Source organism: Mytilus trossulus, chromosome 7, assembly GCF_036588685.1.
Source record: "Mytilus trossulus isolate FHL-02 chromosome 7, PNRI_Mtr1.1.1.hap1, whole genome shotgun sequence".
NCBI classification, from domain to species: Eukaryota; Metazoa; Mollusca; class Bivalvia; order Mytilida; family Mytilidae; genus Mytilus; species Mytilus trossulus.
Genome location: NC_086379.1, coordinates 52,748,974 through 52,770,863, shown reverse-complemented (window position 1 = coordinate 52,770,863; position 21,890 = coordinate 52,748,974). Strand labels below are relative to the sequence as shown.

Sequence of the window (21,890 nt, the reverse complement as noted above, 5' to 3'; positions counted from 1 at the left end):
ACTATGATCTGTCAAATGTTTTCGATCGAAAATTCCTGTCCTGGTGTGTTTTTATTGCATCAAGGTTTTCAACACTGGAAGCTTATATACCAGTGATGATGTGTATCAAATTTTGGATGTATCATTTAAGGATTGCCAAAGAATCTGAAAAAAATTAACTCAAATTTTTGCAGCGAAAAAAGAATGCTGCCATGTTGGATGATGTCACACTAAAGTTATGTCAATGATGAGACACGCAGAAACGGAGGATGACAATTCATGTAAAAAAAAGTCGGAAAAACTACAAGTCATGACCGAATAGAGTGAAAAATATTTCTGATAAAACGGTTTCAATTTTTGTATGTAAATCTATGTACTTTCACTTTCATTTTAGAACCGGAAGGGAGTTTCACATATTTTTTGTCCCGGAAAATAAAGTTATGTCATGCGCACTGATGTCGGGCAACCGATATCCTAGTAAATAATGGACGAATAATATAGTAGTATCAACAGCAATCGAGACCATCTGCCAAAATTTATATTGAAATGGCATTCGTTTCTTCAATTTTCTTTCAGAAGAGACATTAATCTACATTTTGAACCCAATTTTAAGTCGATTACGATTCAGAGTAAGTAATGAAACTACTCAGGAATTCGGTCTATATTGTAGCTACGTAAACCTTTTGTTTTCATCTGTCAAATTTTAGAAATATTGTTTTTAATCCGTGTCTTATCTATATTTTAGCATGGAGCTTAGAGTAGGAAATAAGTACAGACTGGGGAGAAAAATTGGTAGTGGATCTTTTGGTGATATTTACCTTGGTGAGTCACAAAAACTATGAACAAAGACTTTAATTTTATATCATATATGTTGACTTGTTCAAATTAATGTGGTTTCAGATATTACATATTTGGCCTCCGCACACTTCACAGGACCCAGTTCATATCGCCTTCGGGATACACTGACCCTTTGACCTAACTTCTGTCTAATTCTGAAACAAGCTGTACATGTATTCCTCTTACTCGAAAACACTTGGGTCTTCTAAAGTAACTGCAAGCAAAAATGTATTGTTTGGCAGGCCTTCTCTTGAAAGGTTCACATGATCATAAGACATAACCCAAATTAGAACCTGAGAAAGAGGACGAGATCCTTATTACACATTTTATTTTCATTATTATTTTTGGTATGCAGATACATGTATACAAATTTGAGCATTTATAGAATTGTAAACCAACTGACTTTAACTGAATTTGGCTGTGGGTCTTTAGTGTGGTGTCTGACAACATAAATAGTACATTTATAACAGGGAAATGTGCAAAGAAAGTTAACATTTTTAAGTTCATTGTAAGATGGATTTTTTTTTACATTGCATAGCCATACCATGAGTTCGTGGCAGTTCGTGAAACTTCCTTTCCTGTCGCCTCATGCATGTCATGTTGACAATATAGAAAAGAAGATGTGGTATGATTGCCGATGAAACTCATGAAACTGCTATCCACAAAAGACCAAAATGACACAAACATAAACAACTATATGTCACCGTACAGCCTTCAACAATGAGCAAAGCCCATACCGCATAGTCAGCTATAAAAGGCCCCGATAAGACAATGTAAAACAATTAAAACGAGAAAACTAACAGCCTTATTTATGTAAAACAATGAACGAAAAAACAAATATGTAACACATACACAAACGGCAACCACTGAATTACAGGCTCCTGACTTGGGACAGGCACATACATTTTACATAAATAATGTGGCAGGGTTAAACATGTTAGCAGGATCCCAACCCTCCCTAACCTGGGACAGTGGTATAACAGTACAACATAAGAAATAACTATAAAAATCAGTTGAAAAAGGCTTCTTCCTATATCTATTAACTCATCAGATACAATGTAGACAAAAAAATACAAATGGACGTAGCCGGGTACTTATACATCCCGACACAAAAAGACACAATGAACAGATCTGAGAGTACTGGCAGTTATCTGACAGCTAGTTCAAAGCCACTAACAACTAATAAAAAAAATCATGCCTCTAAGACTTAATGTATATATTCTGTATTCAATTTAAATCAAAGTTTACACATACATCATTACTGTTGAACTGTAAAAAAAAATAGGACATAAAAAAGGCAGAATTGAAATGTAAGCTAGTAACTGGTACCTACATGCTCCAAAGAACTAGGGCAAAATTTAGTAATAATACTATTCATCCAAATTGCAAGCTATGCAATGAAGCTGAAGAAACATTGGAACATGTCCTAATACATTGTTTAAGGCTAAGTGATGTTATATTAGGCAGCAAACTATGGATAAATTATTCAAAATACTAAGAGAGATAGAAAGGGGAAGTACAACAAATGATATTAATAATCAACTATTACTCACAAATTATATTAGACTGCTCAGCACTAGACATAATGAGTAATCAGCAAATAGACAAATTGCTAGATATACATTTAGAAAGGAAAACACAAGACCTATGCTACCATTTACACATGAAGCGTACACAACTTTTATGAGATAAATTAAGTGACATAAAAATATAACAGTAATATTAATTATAGTCTAAACAGTCTGCATGGGATGCCAAGCTAACTAGTTCAGTCTATGAATATCAATAAACAAAATAATATGATTTATTTAACATTTGCCTTGGCAGGGCACCTATTGACTAGAAATTACTAGGTTGTAAAATTTTATTAATATCTTTTAATATATTATCAAAGACATTTTAAAGTCATAAGAAACCTCAAATCAAAAAAAAATAATGCATATGATTTTAATAACTCAATGGATAGTTTTCATTATAAAACTTATGTACATATACTTTTTTCTGAAGAAAATTCTTAAATTTATTCATATTTAGAAGAAGTTTACTTTATTTGAATAGCTTCCTTCCAGCAAGCAATTCCCCCCCGAGATATTTTCCGTATGCAAGGTGACCTCAGTGTGACCCATCTCGTAAAAATCCGGTGACCACAATACGCATGGATGTCCTTAAAACAAACTATTATCTGAATTTACATGTTAAACACGTGCTCAATTTCCATGCTTTTTTGTTTATTTTTCGTCAATTGTTGACAAACAGGTGACAATCGTTAAACTTCGGCTTCAAAACACGAACTTTAATTACCTGCCATATTTTCACAACAACACTGACCGATTGAAAAAAAAATTTACAATTATACGAAATTTACATGAAAAAATTATAAATTCGAGCACAGAAGACTAAGTTTATGATGTTTGTATGCATTGGTTCAAGAATTGGAAGAACATTATTTTTCACCGGTCACTCGTTTCTTATGACTTTAAACCCTTATTTAATTCTCTTTAACTAACTAATTTTATTTTTAAATTATATTTTTCATATCGTAAATATAAAAATATCTGCTTTTTCGGTTAAGTATTTAAGATTTTAATGCTCATTCGACAAGTGGAGTGCTCCGATAAAATGGAGGTATATAACTGAACAGAACAATTGACAAAGAAATTACAAAATGTAACCATGAATTAGGATGTGAGGTACCAAAGAGTTGAAATTCAAAGATAATGCATGTATGCATTAAAACGTTTAATCCCGCTGCAAATGTTTGCACCTGTCCTAAGTCAGGAATCTGATGTACAGTAGTTGTCGTTTGTTTATGTAATATATACGTGTTTCTCGTTTCTCGTTTTGTTTATATAGATTAGACCGTTGGTTTTCCCGTTTGAATGGTTTTACACTAGTTATTTTGGGGCCCTTTATAGCTTGTTGTTCGGTGTGAGCCAAGGCTCCGTGTTGAAGGCCGTACTTTAACCTATAATGATTTAATTTTTGAATTGTTGTTTGGATGGAGAGTTGTCTCATTGGCACTCACACCACATCTTCCTATATCTATGAAACATGATTTTGTTTGATTAAACATGTTATTTGAATTTTTTTGAATTTTAATTTCAGGTACTGATATTTCTAATGGTGAAGAAGTTGCTATCAAATTAGAATGTGTCAAAACAAAACATCCACAACTGCATATAGAAAGCAAAATATATCGTATGATGCAAGGTGGTGGTAAGCATTTTTACCGATAATTAAAAAAATTGTGAGGTACACAAATGCTTATCTTATATGTGAAGACTTTCAATTAACATATATACATTTTAACTTTTAAAGCTTAAATTAGGTCAATCGTTTTAACAAAAAGGGGAAGACTGCAATGTTTAAGCATTGAAATTTCAACCTGAAAATAGTATTTTTGATTTTTAAACATGATCATAGATGATTGTGTAGGGCTTCATAAGTTTTTGAATAGACACTTACCCAGGGAAAAGTTATCTCGACTATTTTTAAAGTCTGAAAAAAAAGTTTGATACATGATCAATTAAAAAACATAAACAACTTTATTTGTAAACTTACATTACTGATTAAGTCCCATTTCTTTGATGAATAGGCATAGATACATTAATCTTTAAAATGTTGAGAAGAGATTTTATGATATACATCCTATGATTGGCTGGTGTATCATATATTTTTGGATGCATGGTGGGTGCATGAATTAACTGATCAGAAGACAAAAGATAACAGGATTATTGTGTGAATGTTGTTTAACTCATTTTGAGAGTGCTATCTGACAGTGCTTCCAACAGAGGCTAAAAAACCAATTTGAATCAATGTTTGTTGATTTGTTTTAAGGTTCATTATAACAAATGGACAAATATGGCAGAATTTTTAACTTAAAAATTACTCTGTGTGCAGACTTACCTTTGCAGTTTGGAGAGTTTTAAGGCCTAGCATCCACTAGATATATAAAAGTTAAATGTGTTTTGCATATCAGAAAGATGAAATCTTTTTTTGGATTTTATTGGGCATTTTTTTCCCTTCCTGTAGAAGGTGTTAAAATAAACTAAGTTGGGATATACCTTTGAGATGCTCCCTCTCAGGTAAGAACTGGTTTGTCTTGTATTGATTGTCCTTGATTGGCATGGACAATAGATATCTACACATTTATAGGTGAGTTAAAGAGTTTATCTGAGTGGACAGTATCAAAGTAAGGTAAGTCTGTACACTGAGTAGTTTTAGCTCTAGGTGAAAATAAGGCCATATTTGTCCATTTGTTATGATGAACCTTAAACAAATATCACATTATTTTTAGTTGGTATACCTACAATAAAATGGTGTGGTGCAGAAGGAGACTACAATGTGATGGTGATGGAGTTATTAGGCCCTAGTCTTGAGGATCTGTTTAATTTTTGCTCACGCAAATTCAGTTTAAAAACTGTATTGTTACTAGCTGATCAGTTGGTAAAGTATTACTTATTGAAATTTTGTGAACTAATTTTGTATTGTTCTAATTTTAAGTCTTTATATGTTTTATACAAGGAAAAAGAGTCTAATAGATTATAGACCTAAGAAAATGAGGTGTGAGTGCCAATGAGACAACTCTCTCATCAAAGTCACAATAAAATGAGGTGTGAGTGCCAATGAGACCACTCTCTCATCAAAGTCACAATAAAATGAGGTGTGATTGCCAATGAGACAACTCTCTCATCAAAGTCACAATATGTAAAAGAATACATATATAGGTCAAATTAAAAAACAGTCTTCAACCTGGAGCCTTGGCTTACACCGAACAGCAAGCTATGAAAGGCCCAAAAAATTGACATGTGTAAAACCATTCAAACTGGACAACCAACGGTTTAATCTATATAAAAAAAAGAAACACTTATGAGCCATCACAACAAACAACAACTACTGAACATCTGTTAAACACCAAGAATAAGCAAAACAAATTGATGTGTTAATTCTGATGTATTTATTATGAAAAGGGTATATCTTCTATAAATTGAAAATAGTCTGAATGACTGAAAAGAGATTTTAGAACACTGAAAGAACTCAACATGTGTGAATATAATTAAGCTATAAAATCTATATCAATTGTCTTGTTATTAATGTGTTTTAATTTTATTTTATATCATTTTCTTTCAGATTAGTAGGATTGAATATATTCATTCCAAAAACTTTATACACAGAGATGTGAAACCTGATAATTTTCTAATGGGACTTGGAAAGAAAGGAAATCTTGTGTATATTATAGACTTTGGACTTGCTAAAAAATATAGGGATGCCAGGACACATCAACATATTCCATATCGGGAAAACAAGAATCTCACTGGAACAGCCAGATACGCCAGTATTAACACACATTTAGGAATAGGTAATGTGCACAATTATTATTAAATATTTAATATATAAAAGGAGATTTAGTATGATTGCCAATGAGACAACTGTCCACAAGAGACCAAAATGACACAGAAATTAACAACTGGGCAAAGTCAAAAAAAATGGTCCAGATTTATTTTTTTTGGTCAAATTTCAACATTGTTTTAGACCATTTTCTTTTACAGTATCTTGATATATATACTTTTAAGTTAATAAATCCAAAAGGATATAAAAAAGTATAAAGAAACAAAAAAGTTCTGAAACTTTATTGACATAAAACAATTGAAAAAAAATAAATTAAGTATACCTTTTGGGAATATGATTTCAAACAAATACTATCAAATATTAATATTTTTTTAGCCCCATTTGATTGCAGAAATCCAAACATGACTTTTAATGCAAAATTTAATAATCTCATCTTTGATTCTAATTTTTTTTAATGATTTTGGCTTATTTTTGTATCAATTCAATTAAAGTTGATTGAAAAAGTTTTAATTAAAAAATAATTCATCAATAAGTTGATAAAAAGCCTTCTCCTTATCAAAATTAACCCTTTTTTAAATTCACTGACGAAAAAAAATGATAGATAAATCTTTTAATAAAAAAGATGTATCAAACAGAAAATACATCCAATTTTCCCTGTTTCTGTTGCACTCCTGACATTTTATACATGGAACTAAAATACAGAAACAAGAACAAAATGCTCATGATTTTTTAAATTTTTTCATCATTGCTGGTTTATAAAGACCTAAATCTGTCATTTGAATGTAATTTCTGTTTTACCTAATGCACCTTATGCACTTCAGACCATATTTAAATTGATTTTTCTGACACATTCTTATACAACTGAGAGTAAGTTACCAAACCATGAACTAAATTCCATTAAATATTCATCAGAATTGTTGTTTGACAGCTTAAAAAGAGATCTGCAATCTTCAAAATTTTTCTGAACTCATATTTTTTTTAAAAATTATAACCTATATAAGGTACTTTATTTCCCCTATCTTGTTGCACTCCTGACATTCAATATATATCATAACAAAATAGTTTCTACATCATCAAAACATACCATGATTTCTAGATTAAGTGTTTATATACATTTATGCCTTTCAGATTTGACATTTTATTTTCATATAAACAATATTTTTTTTAGCTATATCATACATATCACTTATTGTATACATAAATTCACACCTCATCACATTTCGCTACTATATTTTTTAAATGTCAGTGATTGCAATTGTAAAATGGGCTGAATGTTGTGGCTTGATGTGTAGAATAATCCTGCTAAATATCTTTGGAAAATTTCAAGCAGTAGAAAAATTATGTTAAAAAAGATGCCAAAATTGTCAGGAGTGCAACACTTTTTCTTGATAAGGAGTTTTATTTGAAAGACACAGAAACTTGTAATATGATGATATGTGCCATATATTCTTATGTATATTATAACTAGTATGTCTTAGGGCTGATTTCAGCTCAGAATCAAGCTTATGGATTGAACCATTTTGATACAGATGCGTTTTGAAAAAAAGTTGTGCCATGTCAGGAGTGCAACACAAAAAATAATATTACTGAGTAATAGAATGATTTTTTGCTTAAATAGCTCACACCTTAAAATAAACAAAAGTCAATCCTGTATAACAAACATGTTCTTTTAGAATTTCAAAGCAGGACTTATAAATTTATTTATTTAAATATATTTGTCCCAATAAAAAATTCTTGAATGATGATTTAAATAATTTTAGAATTTAGGAAGCTGATTCTCATAAACTGTGCATTTTAATGAGAAATAACGGTATTTCAGTTTCAAAAGTTTTATAATGGTTTCATGAAATACTAATTAATTCATTATAACTGTACAAACAGTTAATTTTGTTGAACTCCTGACATGAATTTACCACAACAAAAAGTTTTTGCACATATTCAATATTTTTTATCTTAAAAAGTTTCGCAAATTTGGAGTTCATCTTGCTTATCCAACCTTAAAATAAATAAAAGATGGAAACGATAGTTAATGAAACTAAACTTACTTAACTTATTAATGTTATTTGAGAATAAAATCAGACAGACTAAGGGATCAAAACACACCATTAAAGTCAACATTAACTATAACTTTGATGAGCAGAAAATTGAGAAAAAAAATGAAAGAAGATCCACCTTTAAGACACACGAGACATTATATAACCAAAGAAAGAACAAGAAATGTTAAACTTTATAACAAAGACCTTAACATAAAAACAAAAACATAGATATAAAAAATGGAGAGAAAAAAACCAAAAGAGATTGGGCAACAGAAGAGAAAAATAAATTTACACAAGCCAAAAAAAATCTTAACCCACAGAAAAATATCCAGTCGATAAGTAAAAGTACAGGTACAGAAACATCATCTAGAGAAATCAGAAAGAAGACTAAGCAAAGGCAAAATTTGTCCTGACTAACCCAAATCTTCCCCTTAAACAATTGAATACATCATAGCCACAGCTACGCCAAGGTAGTTGTAAGAACTTATCAGTACTGATGGAAGTGTGCTAGAAATTGAATGGTGCTGACATGAAAACAAAGTTGAGAGACCCTTAATAGATCTGGAAACTTGAAAAGAAACTGGCATTTTCAAAAAGAATAGATGCTACCTAAAAAGACTTAGAACTAAGGAACTCTTTGAAAATGTCATTTTCTTTTCAACAGTTTTCAGATATTTAAGGGGTTCCTCATCTTTGTTTATACTTCAACATATTTAAGACTCATCAATTTCTTGTACATAGCTGCCATCAGTTCTCATTAACTCTAACAACCACTTTGGTATAGCTGTGGATATGATGTGCTCAATTGTTTTAGCACAAGATTTAGAATGGTCAGGCAGATACTGTCTTTTTCGTTGACTTCCCTTTCTGATTTCTCTAGGTTTGTTAGTGCATCTGTACTTTTGCTACATGACTGGACAATTTTCTGCTGGTTTGCAACTTTTTCAGTTTGTGCCAATTTTCTTCTTCTCTGTTGTTGCCACTTTCTCTGTTTTGTTTTCCTTTTCTCATATGTGTTTTAATTCTGGTGAAAGTCTTTTGAATTAAGTGTTACATTGTTTTGTTTTCTTTATTCTTTCTTTGTTTATATTTGTCCAGATTGTCCTTCAAATTAGGATCTTATTTCAATGTTTTTATCAATTTTCTACTCCTCAAAGTTGAAGTTGTTGTTGAATTTGTATGCACTTAGCCTGTCTGATATTACTCTAAAGCTTAGTTTCACAACCATCTTTACCATCTTTCATTCATTGACAGATTGGGTCTTAAAATTGAACTCAAAATGTGATAAATGGTTTGTTATGGTAAATCCATGTCAGGAGTGCAACACAATTATTAGTTTGTTATAACAATTATAATAATTTAATAAGAGTTACATGAAACCTTTCTGAAACTTGTAAAATGAAATATGGTTATTTCCTAGTCAAATGACAAAGTTTAAGACAATTACCTTCCATAATTTGAAAATAATTTGAATATTTAGCATTAAAATATGTTTGCCTGTGACAAAAAACAGTTCTTGGATCTAAGTCCTGCTTTGAAACCTACCTTTAAGAATTTATTATACCTCATACATGTAATTATAATAGTTAGAAAACAAGTTAAGATGCAAATAAGTCACTAGGAGGTCAGATTATCTTAAAATGTAAGTCCAAGAAAATGTCATTTAAAAAGTGTTGCACTCCTGACATCAAAGATTTGGTTCTAAAAGAAAAGTTCCTTGTCTATCAGACTCCTCTTTGGTTGCAATCTTGTATCTAGTATAGTATCTTTTGAAAAATAAAAGAGAACCATATATTTGCTTTTGCATTTTTTAAGTGTGAGTCTTTAAACTTCAAAGTTGCACTCCTGACACTCATAGGGAGGCCTTATTTACTTGACTCTCACACATTATTTATATCAATAATCAGGTAAATAAACTATTTATTCTAGAAAGGACATATTGTTTTAACAGTATTGACTTTTGTTTATGTTTAGTTGTTTGTCATTTGAGCAAAATTCATTATATTCCTCAGTAGTACTAATTTTTGTGTTGCACTCCTGACATGGCACAACATTTTTTCAAAACACATCTGTATCAAAACGGTTCAATGGAAAAGCTTAATTTTGAGCTAAATTCATTACTAAGATATTACAGTTTTCAAAGAAATAAGAATTTATGGCATATCACTCCTTAAAACAATTTGCTGTGTCTTGAAAAAAAAGTATTTTTTCAAAATGTCACAAAAAAGCGTTGCACTCCTGACAATTTTGGCATCTTTTTTTAACATAATTTTTTCAATACTTGAGATTTTCCAAAGAAATTTTGCAGGAATATTCTGCATATCAAGCCACATCATTTGAAATCAAATTATCCAATAAAATTATCAGTATGGTTGATAAATATTGCTTTATATGCAAGGAACCATTTATTTTGACTTTGCCCAACTATAGGGCACCGTACGGCCTTCAACAATGTGCAAAGCCCAAACTGATAGTCGGCTATAAAAAAAGCTACATTTGTATGTTCATGTATAATCAATTGATTTAATTAAGAAATATTTGAAGCTGCTTCCGATATACTCTTTTACAAAGAAGTTTTTAGCTCTGGATGTAAATGTGTAGACATTTGTGTGAGTAATAGTTACTAAATTTAAAAAGAATCAAGAAACAAAATGTTTTAATCAAGTGTTCATGTAGGCTACAATTAATCTGCTGCTTGGTGTTACTTGGCATTTAATTATATAATTTTCATTGAACTTTCCATCAATGTCAAATAACCAGTGGGTATGTACTTTGAAATGGGAAGTAACTTCTTGTTGTTTTGAAATCTTAGTACATATAAATCAATATCTTTAAGTAATGCAATATTCTTTTATTTCATTTTATATAATTATCTTTATATGAATCAAATCAGTAATGTGAGACTTATTTTTGTTTAGAACAAAGTAGGAGGGATGATATGGAGTCATTAGGCTATGTGTTTATGTACTTCTTGCGGGGAAGTTTACCTTGGCAGGGTCTGAAGGCAGCTACAAAAAGACAGAAGTATGAACGTATTAGTGAAAAGAAAATGTCAACTCCTATTGAAGAATTATGTAAAGGATTTCCTTGTAAGTTCAACAACACATCAACAAGGAAATTGATATTTAAAAAATGTTGTGGTTATAAAATTAAAATGCTGTTTGTGTAAGAAATATTTGCTTATGTAATTTTAAACAAACAACAATTGATCAATCAAATTAATAGAGTCCCTTTGAATGTAGGGGACATGTGTCTTGTAGCAGTTTCCTTTCATGGTAACAGTAAAAAATAATAGTATAAATGACCATTGGAATTCATGTACCTGTAACTATGATTATAGTAAACACAATTTTCCTTGTTTAAATGGGACCAGTCAATGAATAATTTACTTAAATTACTAACTTTACAATTGTACAAATTTTATTTCAGCTGAATTTGCCACCTACCTAAATTTTTGTCGATCTCTACGGTTTGATGACAAACCAGATTATTCTTATCTACGACAGTTGTTCAGGAATTTGTTCCATCGCCAAGGATTTACCTACGATTATGTATTTGACTGGAACATGTTAAAATTTGTAAGTGGTTATTCAAAATAATAGAAATGTGTTTCCTTTGACTTACAAGTCCATTACTACACAAATAGCAGTAAAAAAAGAGGGCTCAAAAATACACACAATTAAAAAGTTATTTTAAGATAATCTTTTAAAAAATCATATAAAGGAAACACTATCTTAACTTGCTTATTGAACACTTGTCTCTAGTGTAGGGATTTTAAAAGTAAAATTTTCATTAGGCATCAACATGTCTTTGTCTTGCACTTGTCATCATAATGTTGATACTTTGCAGGTAAAACAAAATACAACCATAACATTAATATAGGGTTAGCATGCAATTTTACATATATTATACCATGAAGTCTATGCGTAATTGTTTTGTTGTCACAATGTATAAAAAGTTCTTAGTCTATGTACATTTGATTTTTAGGGAGGACGTAATAATGATGATTCAGACAGAGGTAAAATTGGATCCTCTGCCCGTCCAGTGCATGGCACAGCTGGTGGTAGTCGGATGAAAAATGATCAAATGCCCGTCACTGCAGCCACACCACCAGGTGATTACGATAGTAAGTGGAGAAAGAGTACTTTTATCTGAAAGACAAAAGAAGTTTTTCTCTACTCTTTGTCTGGATTTCTTTATCCAGTTCGGTCAGGAGTTGTATAAGCTACATGTATTGTCTACTATGGATGAAGGTCACTCTATTTAAAAGTTTGAGAATATGAAGTCTTGACTGTTGGCTTTGTTCAAATTTAACCGAATCAGTTTATTTTTAAAAGCTAGTCTGATGTCGATAATTTCACAGTAAGTTGAGTGTGTATTCCCAAAATTTGTTTTGTATATTGAAGTTTAACACTGTCAACATAAAATAGTATTTGAATATTGTATAAAAGCAATTAACTCTTAAATAAAACACCAGACTTTTCACCAAACAACACAATTTAAAAGGAAGTACACTTGTCTACAGTAAATAAAATTTGAGTTTTCTATTTGATTAAGACTTGAATAAATTGTGATATTTTTTTAGATATTTTTGTAAATAACAGTTAAAACTAGATTCTTGTAATTTTAAATCTTGGTCTGGAATGAAAGTAGCATGTGATACGTTCTGAATTCAATTAATTTCATCAGTAAAGTAGGTTTATCATGTAACTTCATTCATTCATACATTCCTTGTAACTAATGTTTATGGCTATGATACCCTTCTTTCATCATAATACACACATGCATGTTAATATACAATCTGGAAAATGGTTCTTCTAGTTCTCATATTCTCTATTCTCTATTAAAGCTGTAATGAGACAATTTAAAATGATACACAACCATAGATGGATTGTCCTAACAAAATTTATGTATTTAGATACAAGGTCATTATTGTGTCCTCAGACAACTTTGGTAGTTCTTATGTCAATGGAGTCATAACTGTTGTTTTGCATTGTCGTCATCATGTATTTGAAACTTCATTAAAAAGCTGGATGGAATCTAGTGAAGCTGGTACAGATTCTTCTACAGTATACAAAGTTGTGCACCGGCAGTAATAATTCTTGATGCATATTATTGTTGGGGATTAAGATGCCTAAAATGTACATTTCTGATTATAATTCTTATAGTCTGCAGGCAACACATATCTACCTCTGAAATGACATAGGAAACTATTTCCATGACTAATTTTAACTTTTGTGTAGAATGTATGAAACAATCACAAAATAAAATTTGAGTCTTAAACCTAAACAGTTAAGAATTTGATAATTTGGAATATGTCTCATTATATCTTGATTTTGGTGTAGTGGATCTTTACATAATTGTTCCCTATCTTGGCCTATGCTTTTCTTTAAAGATAACCTTCCATATGGGTTTTGGTGAAATCCTTTTGACTGCTTTGTTTTGTCATTACAGATAGTCTGTCTTTCTGCTCTATATAAGGGTTTTGTTTCACCTCTCTCTAGATAGGTAAAATTTGTGACAATTACACTTTTGAAACTTATAATCTTATAATGTTAAATTAATGGTAGTAAAAATGTTAAATTAATGGTAGTAAACAAAAATTCAATAGTATTTGGCAGGAAGTTGTATTAGCAGCATTGGCATATCTCAGTTGGAAACAAAGGGAAACAAACCTATTTGGTAGCTGTTTCTATCATACATGTATAAGTGCCAACAAGTGTGATGTGTCTGATGAGCATTTGATCTAGCTTGTAATGAGTAGTAGTTATCTGTTTAAACTCTTTGTAACTGTAAGGGATTACAAATTGTCCTTCAATGATGATATTTCACAAGAAGATGGTAGAATTAAGTGAGGATCAATGCTAGAGAAGTTAAATTTTTATACAGGAATTCAAAACATGTAACTGAATATGTCAGATGTATAACAAATAGACCTTAACTTAAGACATTCTTAAGCATACTATTTATATGAAAAATATTGAATGATTGTAATGGTTTGACAAAATATTACTAAAACATTGTATTATCAATCATCTTTTCAAAAAAAATTACTAGATATAAATGTTTTTGAGTAGAGTTAGTCTGAAACATTTTTATTTTGAGTTTGATGGAAATAGCTTTTGCATGTGTACAATTGTGGAGTAGAGTAGAACATTTCCCACTGGAGTTGGTCAGATAGGGTTTGGTCTGAGCATGGCTAAGCCACTTCATTTATTTTGGAGTTTGGATATTTTTTTGGTATCATTTGCATGTCTTAATTTTGTTAAGTTATATCATTTTCCTGCACGAGTTTTTCGTTATGGCTTTTTGGTTTTTGCATGTATCATCCTGTCTTCTTCAAATTCTGGGTTGACACGTCAGGACTAGTTCTATCTTTTCCTCTATCTTAGATGCCCGAGGTTCAGCGACCCCTAGGACAAGGGACAGAATGCCTACAAGGTTGTCTTTGTCAACAAGTCGAGCTGAGGCTACTGATGGTGAAACTAGACTTGCTACACCATCTTCTGGTGGAAGGATAAGCTTTAAGGCATCAGGATTGCCTATTCCAGTGGGAAATGACAGTGCTAAGTTAAGGCGGATCATTCAGGACTCAAATAGACCACAGCAGTTAAAACAAAAACCATCATGAGATTGTTATCATTGTTATGGACATTTTAAATTAATAATGGAAAGCTAGATTTCTGTTGTAAATTAGTGTACAGTTATAAGAATGGGTGCAATATATCTGATGTTTTTGTCTCACCTGCTAAGAAATTTGCAAAGTTGAAACCACAATCATATTTAGGGGTAATAATTTATGTTAACCCTTTTATTTTTTCAGTTTTTTTTATACAAACGAAGTTTAGAAATTTCATGAAAAATGTGTTCAATGTAAAAAACCTGATATAACTAAACATGCCAAAGATTATTTCCAATATAGTGTACATTTTAAATATTACCTTTAACAACAAGAGCATGTGAGACAAAGGTTCCATGAAACCCTCATGCACAATTTTCATATCTGTAAATTCAGTCAATTACATTTTACAATGAAACTTTCATAGTTAAATTTATGTAAATTTTGCAGTTAAAAGAAAGTAGGATTTTAGATCATCTTATGTTTATAAAATGGTCAAGTAATGCAGTTTCCCTTGTGGTCAGTAGAAATAGTAGCTTAAAAGAGTCTTTCATTAACTCATTTAGTTTATTTGAGAAGTTTCAAACAGGAATGTAGATAACAGTACTAGTGAGATAATGATTCTGAGACGATCAAATTTAAATGTGTTCGTTCAAGAAGTGACCAGTGGTCAGGTTTGAAATCAATACTTCATTGCAGAGGATTATTGGTTTTTGTAAGAGTTTCCATGCTTCTGTACATAATTTGTTTCAAATTGTTTCTTTGCTTAGTAACAGTTTTTTGTGAGGCTTATTTTGTTTTCTGCTTTTCAATCATAAATTAAATATGAGTGAATGGTAAGTGAGAATATATAATTATATATAATTCATTGTTCATTCCATTGTGAGCAGTGGTAAATATGTTAAATTATTCATTCATTGAGTTATTCCAAAGTCATTGTAATGTAACATTATATCATATATGGAGAAGTTAGTTGTTTTGTTTAATAATGTTCAGAAGAAAATTCTTATTGCTAAAATGAATGAGTGGGGAGTGTAACATGATATTGTGTGCAAAGTGAGAAAGAATAGTGAATATTAGTGGTATTTAATTCTGTGCAATATTTTATTCTGATGATTATTTGCTAGTCAGTTAAAAACTTATAATTAAAGAAATTAAGTTTTAGTTTGTTATTTAAATTGAAACTTGGTTGATTTTTAAGTCGATTGCATGAAGTGTGTAGTTTAAGGTAATATCTTCGGTTAGCTTGCATGCTAGCTAAACAGTGAAGTCATTATTAAGTACGGTAAACCACACTCCTTTCAAGGTAGCCTAGTCCACAGACAGAAACATTGGCTATCTGTCGGACTAGTCTACTCTTAAAGGAGTGTAGTTTACTTAACCTATTAATGACTTCACGCTTCAGCTAGCAAGCAAGCTTACCAAGATATTACCTTTACCTACACACTCGCTGTAAGGGAATCAAGTATTCAGAAATGTTGAATATGAAATGTATTTGTAAGAGGAAACCAAGAAAATAGAAAATTTAAGAGCAAAGTGAAAGCAATGTCAAGTATTTGAGGAAGTGTAAAAATGTCTTTTTAATAACATTTGAGAAAGCAAGTCCTTGCTGATTTGGTTGGGTTGGATAAAGTTTAAACCGGCTGGTGGAGTACTTGTGTTCCCTGTCTGTTCAAGTAAAAATGGCTTCCCAAGTTGTGTTTCTGCTATCATGTTACAAGTAGTTATCAGTGAAACATTAATGTAATTGATGGATTTTTGAAAGAAATAGGTTTATTGAACATATGGGGACTTTATCATTATAATAACTGATTCTGAATGGCCATTTTAAGTCATAACAAGGCCACCCTTAAAAAATTGTTTGTTTGGCATTGCCGACTCACACCATCAGCAGTTGGGTAGGTAGGTAGGGTTTTTTTTTTTATTACATTTAAAAACTATATATTGCAAGCATAATCATTTAGACTCTAGATCACAGCCAAAAGCAGTGCAGCATTTTGCAGTTGTGTGTACAAACTGATAGTTTCTTTGATAGGGGTTAATGTCACATTCTACAGCATATGGGTAATTTCATGTCAGACGTTCAGTGTTTTGGAGGAGTAAACCAAAGTACCCAGCAAACAGATCTGTGGTAGGGAACTGACATTAACCATAAAACATGTTAGACATGAAAATTGAATCTTAATTGTGGGACTGTCTATTGAACAGAGGCTTAATGTCACATCTTGAATTTGCCTTCAGTTTGGTAAACTTTAGTCATATTTTAATCAGTTCAACCACTACAGCTCCCTGTACAAATAGATAATTTAAGCTTTGATTCATTGTTTGCTTGTTTGATGGGATTTAAAATTAACTTTCTACACCATATGGGCAAGTTCATGACAATCATTTTATTAGTGGATGAAAGCATAGTGCAGAGGAACCTTATCATAAATTTCTTAACAATCTAACCTTAATTTTGTGGTTTCAAACTTATACCTATATGTAGAGGTGATAGACTAGCATTGATACATGTAAGTTTTGTCGAACTAGAAAACAATCAAAGCCACTGCAGCCCCTGATCAACTTTTGAAGATAGCAAAATATTACAAATTTAGAAGGTTGGCACAAGAACAGACATGAATGCCAGACAATATTTATAAATATGTTGCTGTCAGATATCTTTTCTGTTTTAAGAATTATCATATTCAAGTTAAGAAAAGAGGGGTTGGGTTTAAAGTTTGTGATACACACAAGAGGCTAGTCTTTAAAATATGTATGTTTTGTACCAGGCTAACCTCTACAGGTACACAACTACTATAAACCTGTAAATCTGGGACCATACATGTAATGGAATTTTAGCTTTGGTGCTTTCATGCAGCACAGTCACCTGAAGATTTCATAATTAGAGCAAAAAATGGGGGAAATAGAATATTTTTGGTAGTATTTTTTTAATATTATTTATTATACTCTCCATCCAAGGTTAAAGCTATAGATGTTTGTTCTGTCATGTCTTGGTGAAAAGCTTCTATCCCATGAAATGAAGATGCAATGAAAAGCTTCTATCCCATGAAGTGAAGATGCAAAGCAGACACCAACAATAGTGTCACTGTCTGCTTTACCAAAGACGACATTTGAGTTCTCTACAAGGCCTTTCAAATTAAAATTCAGAACATCAATCCATGTTCCATGTAAAGATTAGGTGGAAATCTTATGTTTTAATAAAACACTCATCTCCCTTGAATGGAGCATTAGGAGATGCTATCCACTGCCTGTCTTTTTGACATTTTTGGCCGACTTTTTTTAATCTATGTCATTCAAGCGCTTGCTCTGAGTACAGTGTACAACAAGCACAAATGAAGCACTTTAAAGATCATGAATTAAAATAAGTAAAGCCTGGAAACAAACTCCGCGGATATGATCAAAATTCCGGTAATTTTCCGATTTTTTTAAATTAAAAAAATACAAATTTTGAAACACCAATAAAATTATTCAGGCGGCAAGATTTTCAGTGGGTCGGGCGGCAATGCCAAACAAATGAAATTTTATTTTAGGCCCAATCATTTTTGTGAGGAAAACATGTATCTCTTCTGCGAATCAGACAACCATTTTTTTTCAATTATAACGCAACAGAAAAATATATGCTTTTAGTTCATATAAAAAAGAAGATTTGGTATGATTGCCAATGAGACATCCCTATTTGTGGAGTTCTAATTTTTGGTGGGTACTGGTTTAGATAAAATTCAAAATTCAAGTTTCCAATGATTTGCAAATTTTTCTATAGGCAAGTGAGCAAACAAATCTACAAAATCATATATGGACTAAAATTAAATTTTTCCTCACTGCGAAAATTGGTATCAATTAGAATAAGTCCACAGTGGTTGGAAAAAACTAATAATAAATACAAATAAACAAGTTCTCTCCCCTGTTTTTCTGGCTCCACACAGCACAGGTAAGTTTATTTGCAAGAGGTATAAAATTTATACATGCAAAGATAAATGTTCTTTTCCTTGATGCTCAAATAAACATCAATAAATAAACAGATACTAAAATAAGGAAATAAAAATGAACAATGATCATTTTGAAGATATTTCAGATGTTTTTATATAAATCATGTACGTTTGAATTAATAGAAATCTGTTGTCAAATGTTCTTTAAGAAATATAATTAATTGGTTACATTATTGGCAGATGAATCACCTAGACCCTATTCTAGAGAAAGGGAAAGAAGAACAAGCACCCGTCTTCACCGAGGGATACCTACAGGTGCTGAACAACTACAACGTGATGCCACACGAATTTCTACAGCTCCAATGCAGGCTGGTTTAACTGGTGTCAATTCAGCAATGAGGAGAGGTAGTGCTTCAAAAGATGGTGATATACCTGTAAGGACAGGCTCGTCTCGACATAATCGAAAATGATAGTGCTGTAATCAAATTGTTGGAGGAAGATGGTGCCAATTTTTATGCGAAATGTGATATAAATGTGTCAACATCTACATGATTTACATGTGTGTGTTAATGTGGTTGTATAAATGTTAATGATTGATTCTTTTATAAATGTATTTTATGTAGGTCCTTGTTTTTTTAAACAGTTCAAAACAAATGATAAAAAAGTTGAGTTTGTATGAAAACTGTACACATCAGTTATATGTATCATAAACTGAATATGAGTCTCCAATAAACCACAAGAATGTCATTTATGAAAAATGTAATTTCATTACTTGCATACATACAATGGGTTTTTCTTTCTTCATCAATTTCTCTCTCAATTAAGATACAAATTTGCATCCTAAAATTTCTGACTCGATATCTGTTTGAACATAATATTAATTTTGTGTAAAGGAGTACAATATATTTTAAGGAGATGTTGGGACTTCCTGTTATTTTTTAATTTTATAAAGGAGGCAATTTTGAAATAAATATTTTACTTAATATTATTTTAAGTTAACCATACATAGACTGAAACCATTTAGAATATTAACCCCACCTTGTGTAGATGTTTGAAAAGGGTTTTTATGAATGAAAAGTGTGGATCACATATTTTTAAAGTGAGATGTATAAAATATTTTACTAAAATGTGAATATGTTGTTAGTGATTAACATTTATCAAATTTTAATGATTTGTGTGCAAGAATACTGTCAGTTATTTTTAAAATATGCAAAAACACTACTATAAGGTACAGTTAAACAAAAAAAACATTTAATTGATAATGGTTTTCAAAATTGTTACCTTCAACTGTCAACTTGTGAAAATGTCTTTTTAAAGTAATTTTTTTTCTCGTAGCCAGAATTAAAATGTGCAAAGCTGTTCTTATCAAGCTCTTTCGGATAATAATAATAACTATCAATCCCAGAGCTATCTTGAAATATGAAATGCTGTATTGGTGTTGTCATGGTTAAATAATATTCTTTATATTAACTTGAGATGTGTAATGCTGTTGCACAGTAAGATGTGATTTGAGAGTCTTCATTGTTGAAGGTCATAATACTATATATTGTTCTGTTTATAACTGTCTTTAGAACAATTGATATTACAAGTGTTTTGCTATTGTAATCTAAATCAAAAAGCTAACTGTCCATAAGTTTTGTCTGATTGAAAACAAGTTGATAAATGTTACAAAACTTCACTATTGTGCAAGACTAACATGGCTGTTTTATTGAATAATCAAATTGTCTTGATGTTCAAACTTTTTTTTCAAAATTTGCTCTCAAATTTCTGTGCTTTTTGCAGCATACTTGAATTCTTTTCAGCTCGGTGAATGCTTCTGTCTGATTGTAAGAAATCTTCTTTTTATAGGATACAAAATTGTCTCATTATTTAATCTTGTAAAGATGTTGTTAGTCATTTAATATATCACATCTGTGTTTAAATCATCACTCATTAACAATTCCAGTTGAGTTCTCAGGTTTAAATCTTTACTGTTTCGTAATTATCATACATTTCATCCAATTTTTTTTTCATTTTAACATTATAAGTTTTACTGGTTCAAATGAATTCAAAACGGAACCAGTTAGTGTATTTGAGCATTCATATTTGTATCTAGTTTGCAAGATCTAAGGATTCTTTTCAAGAAAATTCAATCCATTTTGATTTAAATGACATTTTATGAACAGATGGACATTAATTTTTTTGGGGCAATTATGGTTTTATATAGTGAGGGGTTAAAGATTAATAATTTTTGGGCAACATCATGGGATTTTATGAAACATTGATGGTAGCTTCTACATGATAAAGCAACCTGAACAAAATTAAAAACAAAATTTAATTGTAGTTCTGATTTACTTTTACAAAAATAGTTGTTTTGTTTGTTAACATAGCAGTTCTCCACTAACAGTAGCAGAAGCAGGCAAGATTTTAAAAAGATTTTAAAATTTGAAAGGAATGGAAATGTCTTACCATTTGTTTATCTAACAATAGTTTGTCTTTTATTTAATGTTAACAATAAAATGGTACTGAAGAATGAATGGTTAATATACTAAGTAAAATGCCAAAAACATTTTAGTACCATTTAAAATCATACAACATTATTTGTGAATGTTCATATACATATATTTATTATCATCACTTATATTATTATAACAAACCTCCAAGGAATATCATCCGTGCCAGTGGCACAAAAAATTGCTTTAAAAAGCATAATTTTTTTTAAAGGTTTGATAGAAAAAGAGTACAGTTCTCCCTACATATTGGAGGTAAAAGATTAATTTGGCAATTTCAGATGCTTTATAGACTAACATTAATTTTGTGACTTTATTCACAAACTCTGCTAACAACAAATCAAGTATGGTTAGTGTGTCTTTGATACTTCAAGGTGTGTTTGTTATAGTATTGTATGAAAGTTGTAAATAATGAATGGTCAATTGTAAATAATAAATTCATCAAATTTTACTGGATACTTCATTATTATACTTATTTCATTGCACAGTCAGCTTAATATGCAAAGAAAAATAGTGTAAGAGGATAAAAACTTGTTCACTTAAATCAAGCATCCCAACTGTATTCACAAATGGGTCAAATTGTCACTGCAAGAGACATGAAATTTATGAGAATGAATTCAAGTTCTTATTCAGGTTCATTTGATAATTTTAA

General features: G+C 30.8%; 1 protein-coding gene across 4 annotated transcripts; it reads left to right on the top strand.

Annotated features, from left to right (window-relative positions):
• The first annotated feature begins 387 nt into the window (after positions 1-387).
• LOC134725278 (casein kinase I-like) lies at positions 388-21,689 on the top strand. 4 transcript variants are annotated; one of them, XM_063588961.1, is made up of 9 exons: positions 388-608; positions 725-801; positions 3,922-4,032; positions 5,114-5,262; positions 5,947-6,175; positions 11,120-11,290; positions 11,631-11,779; positions 12,189-12,315; positions 18,990-21,689. In XM_063588961.1, the coding sequence occupies exons 2-9, from the start codon at positions 726-728 to the stop codon at positions 19,217-19,219; spliced, it is 1,242 nt and encodes a 413-aa protein (XP_063445031.1). In that variant the 5' UTR covers positions 388-608; position 725; the 3' UTR covers positions 19,220-21,689. The 4 variants fall into 4 exon arrangements, with proteins under 4 accessions (XP_063445031.1, XP_063445029.1, XP_063445030.1 ...); XM_063588959.1 differs by having other exon boundaries at positions 12,189-12,327; XM_063588960.1 differs by lacking the exon at positions 18,990-21,689 and adding an exon at positions 14,594-15,984.
• Positions 21,690-21,890: the final 201 nt, after the last annotated feature.

Bases quoted from the DNA above. Each gene is read 5' to 3' on its own strand.
- LOC134725278 (XM_063588958.1), top strand. From the start codon at position 726: ATGGAGCTTAGAGTAGGAAATAAGTACAGACTGGGGAGAAAAATTGGT. The intron at 4,033-5,113 runs GTAAGCATTTTT...CATTATTTTTAG, and splicing joins TCGTATGATGCAAGGTGGTG to TTGGTATACCTACAATAAAA. The intron at 11,780-12,188 runs GTAAGTGGTTAT...TTTGATTTTTAG, and splicing joins ACTGGAACATGTTAAAATTT to GGAGGACGTAATAATGATGA.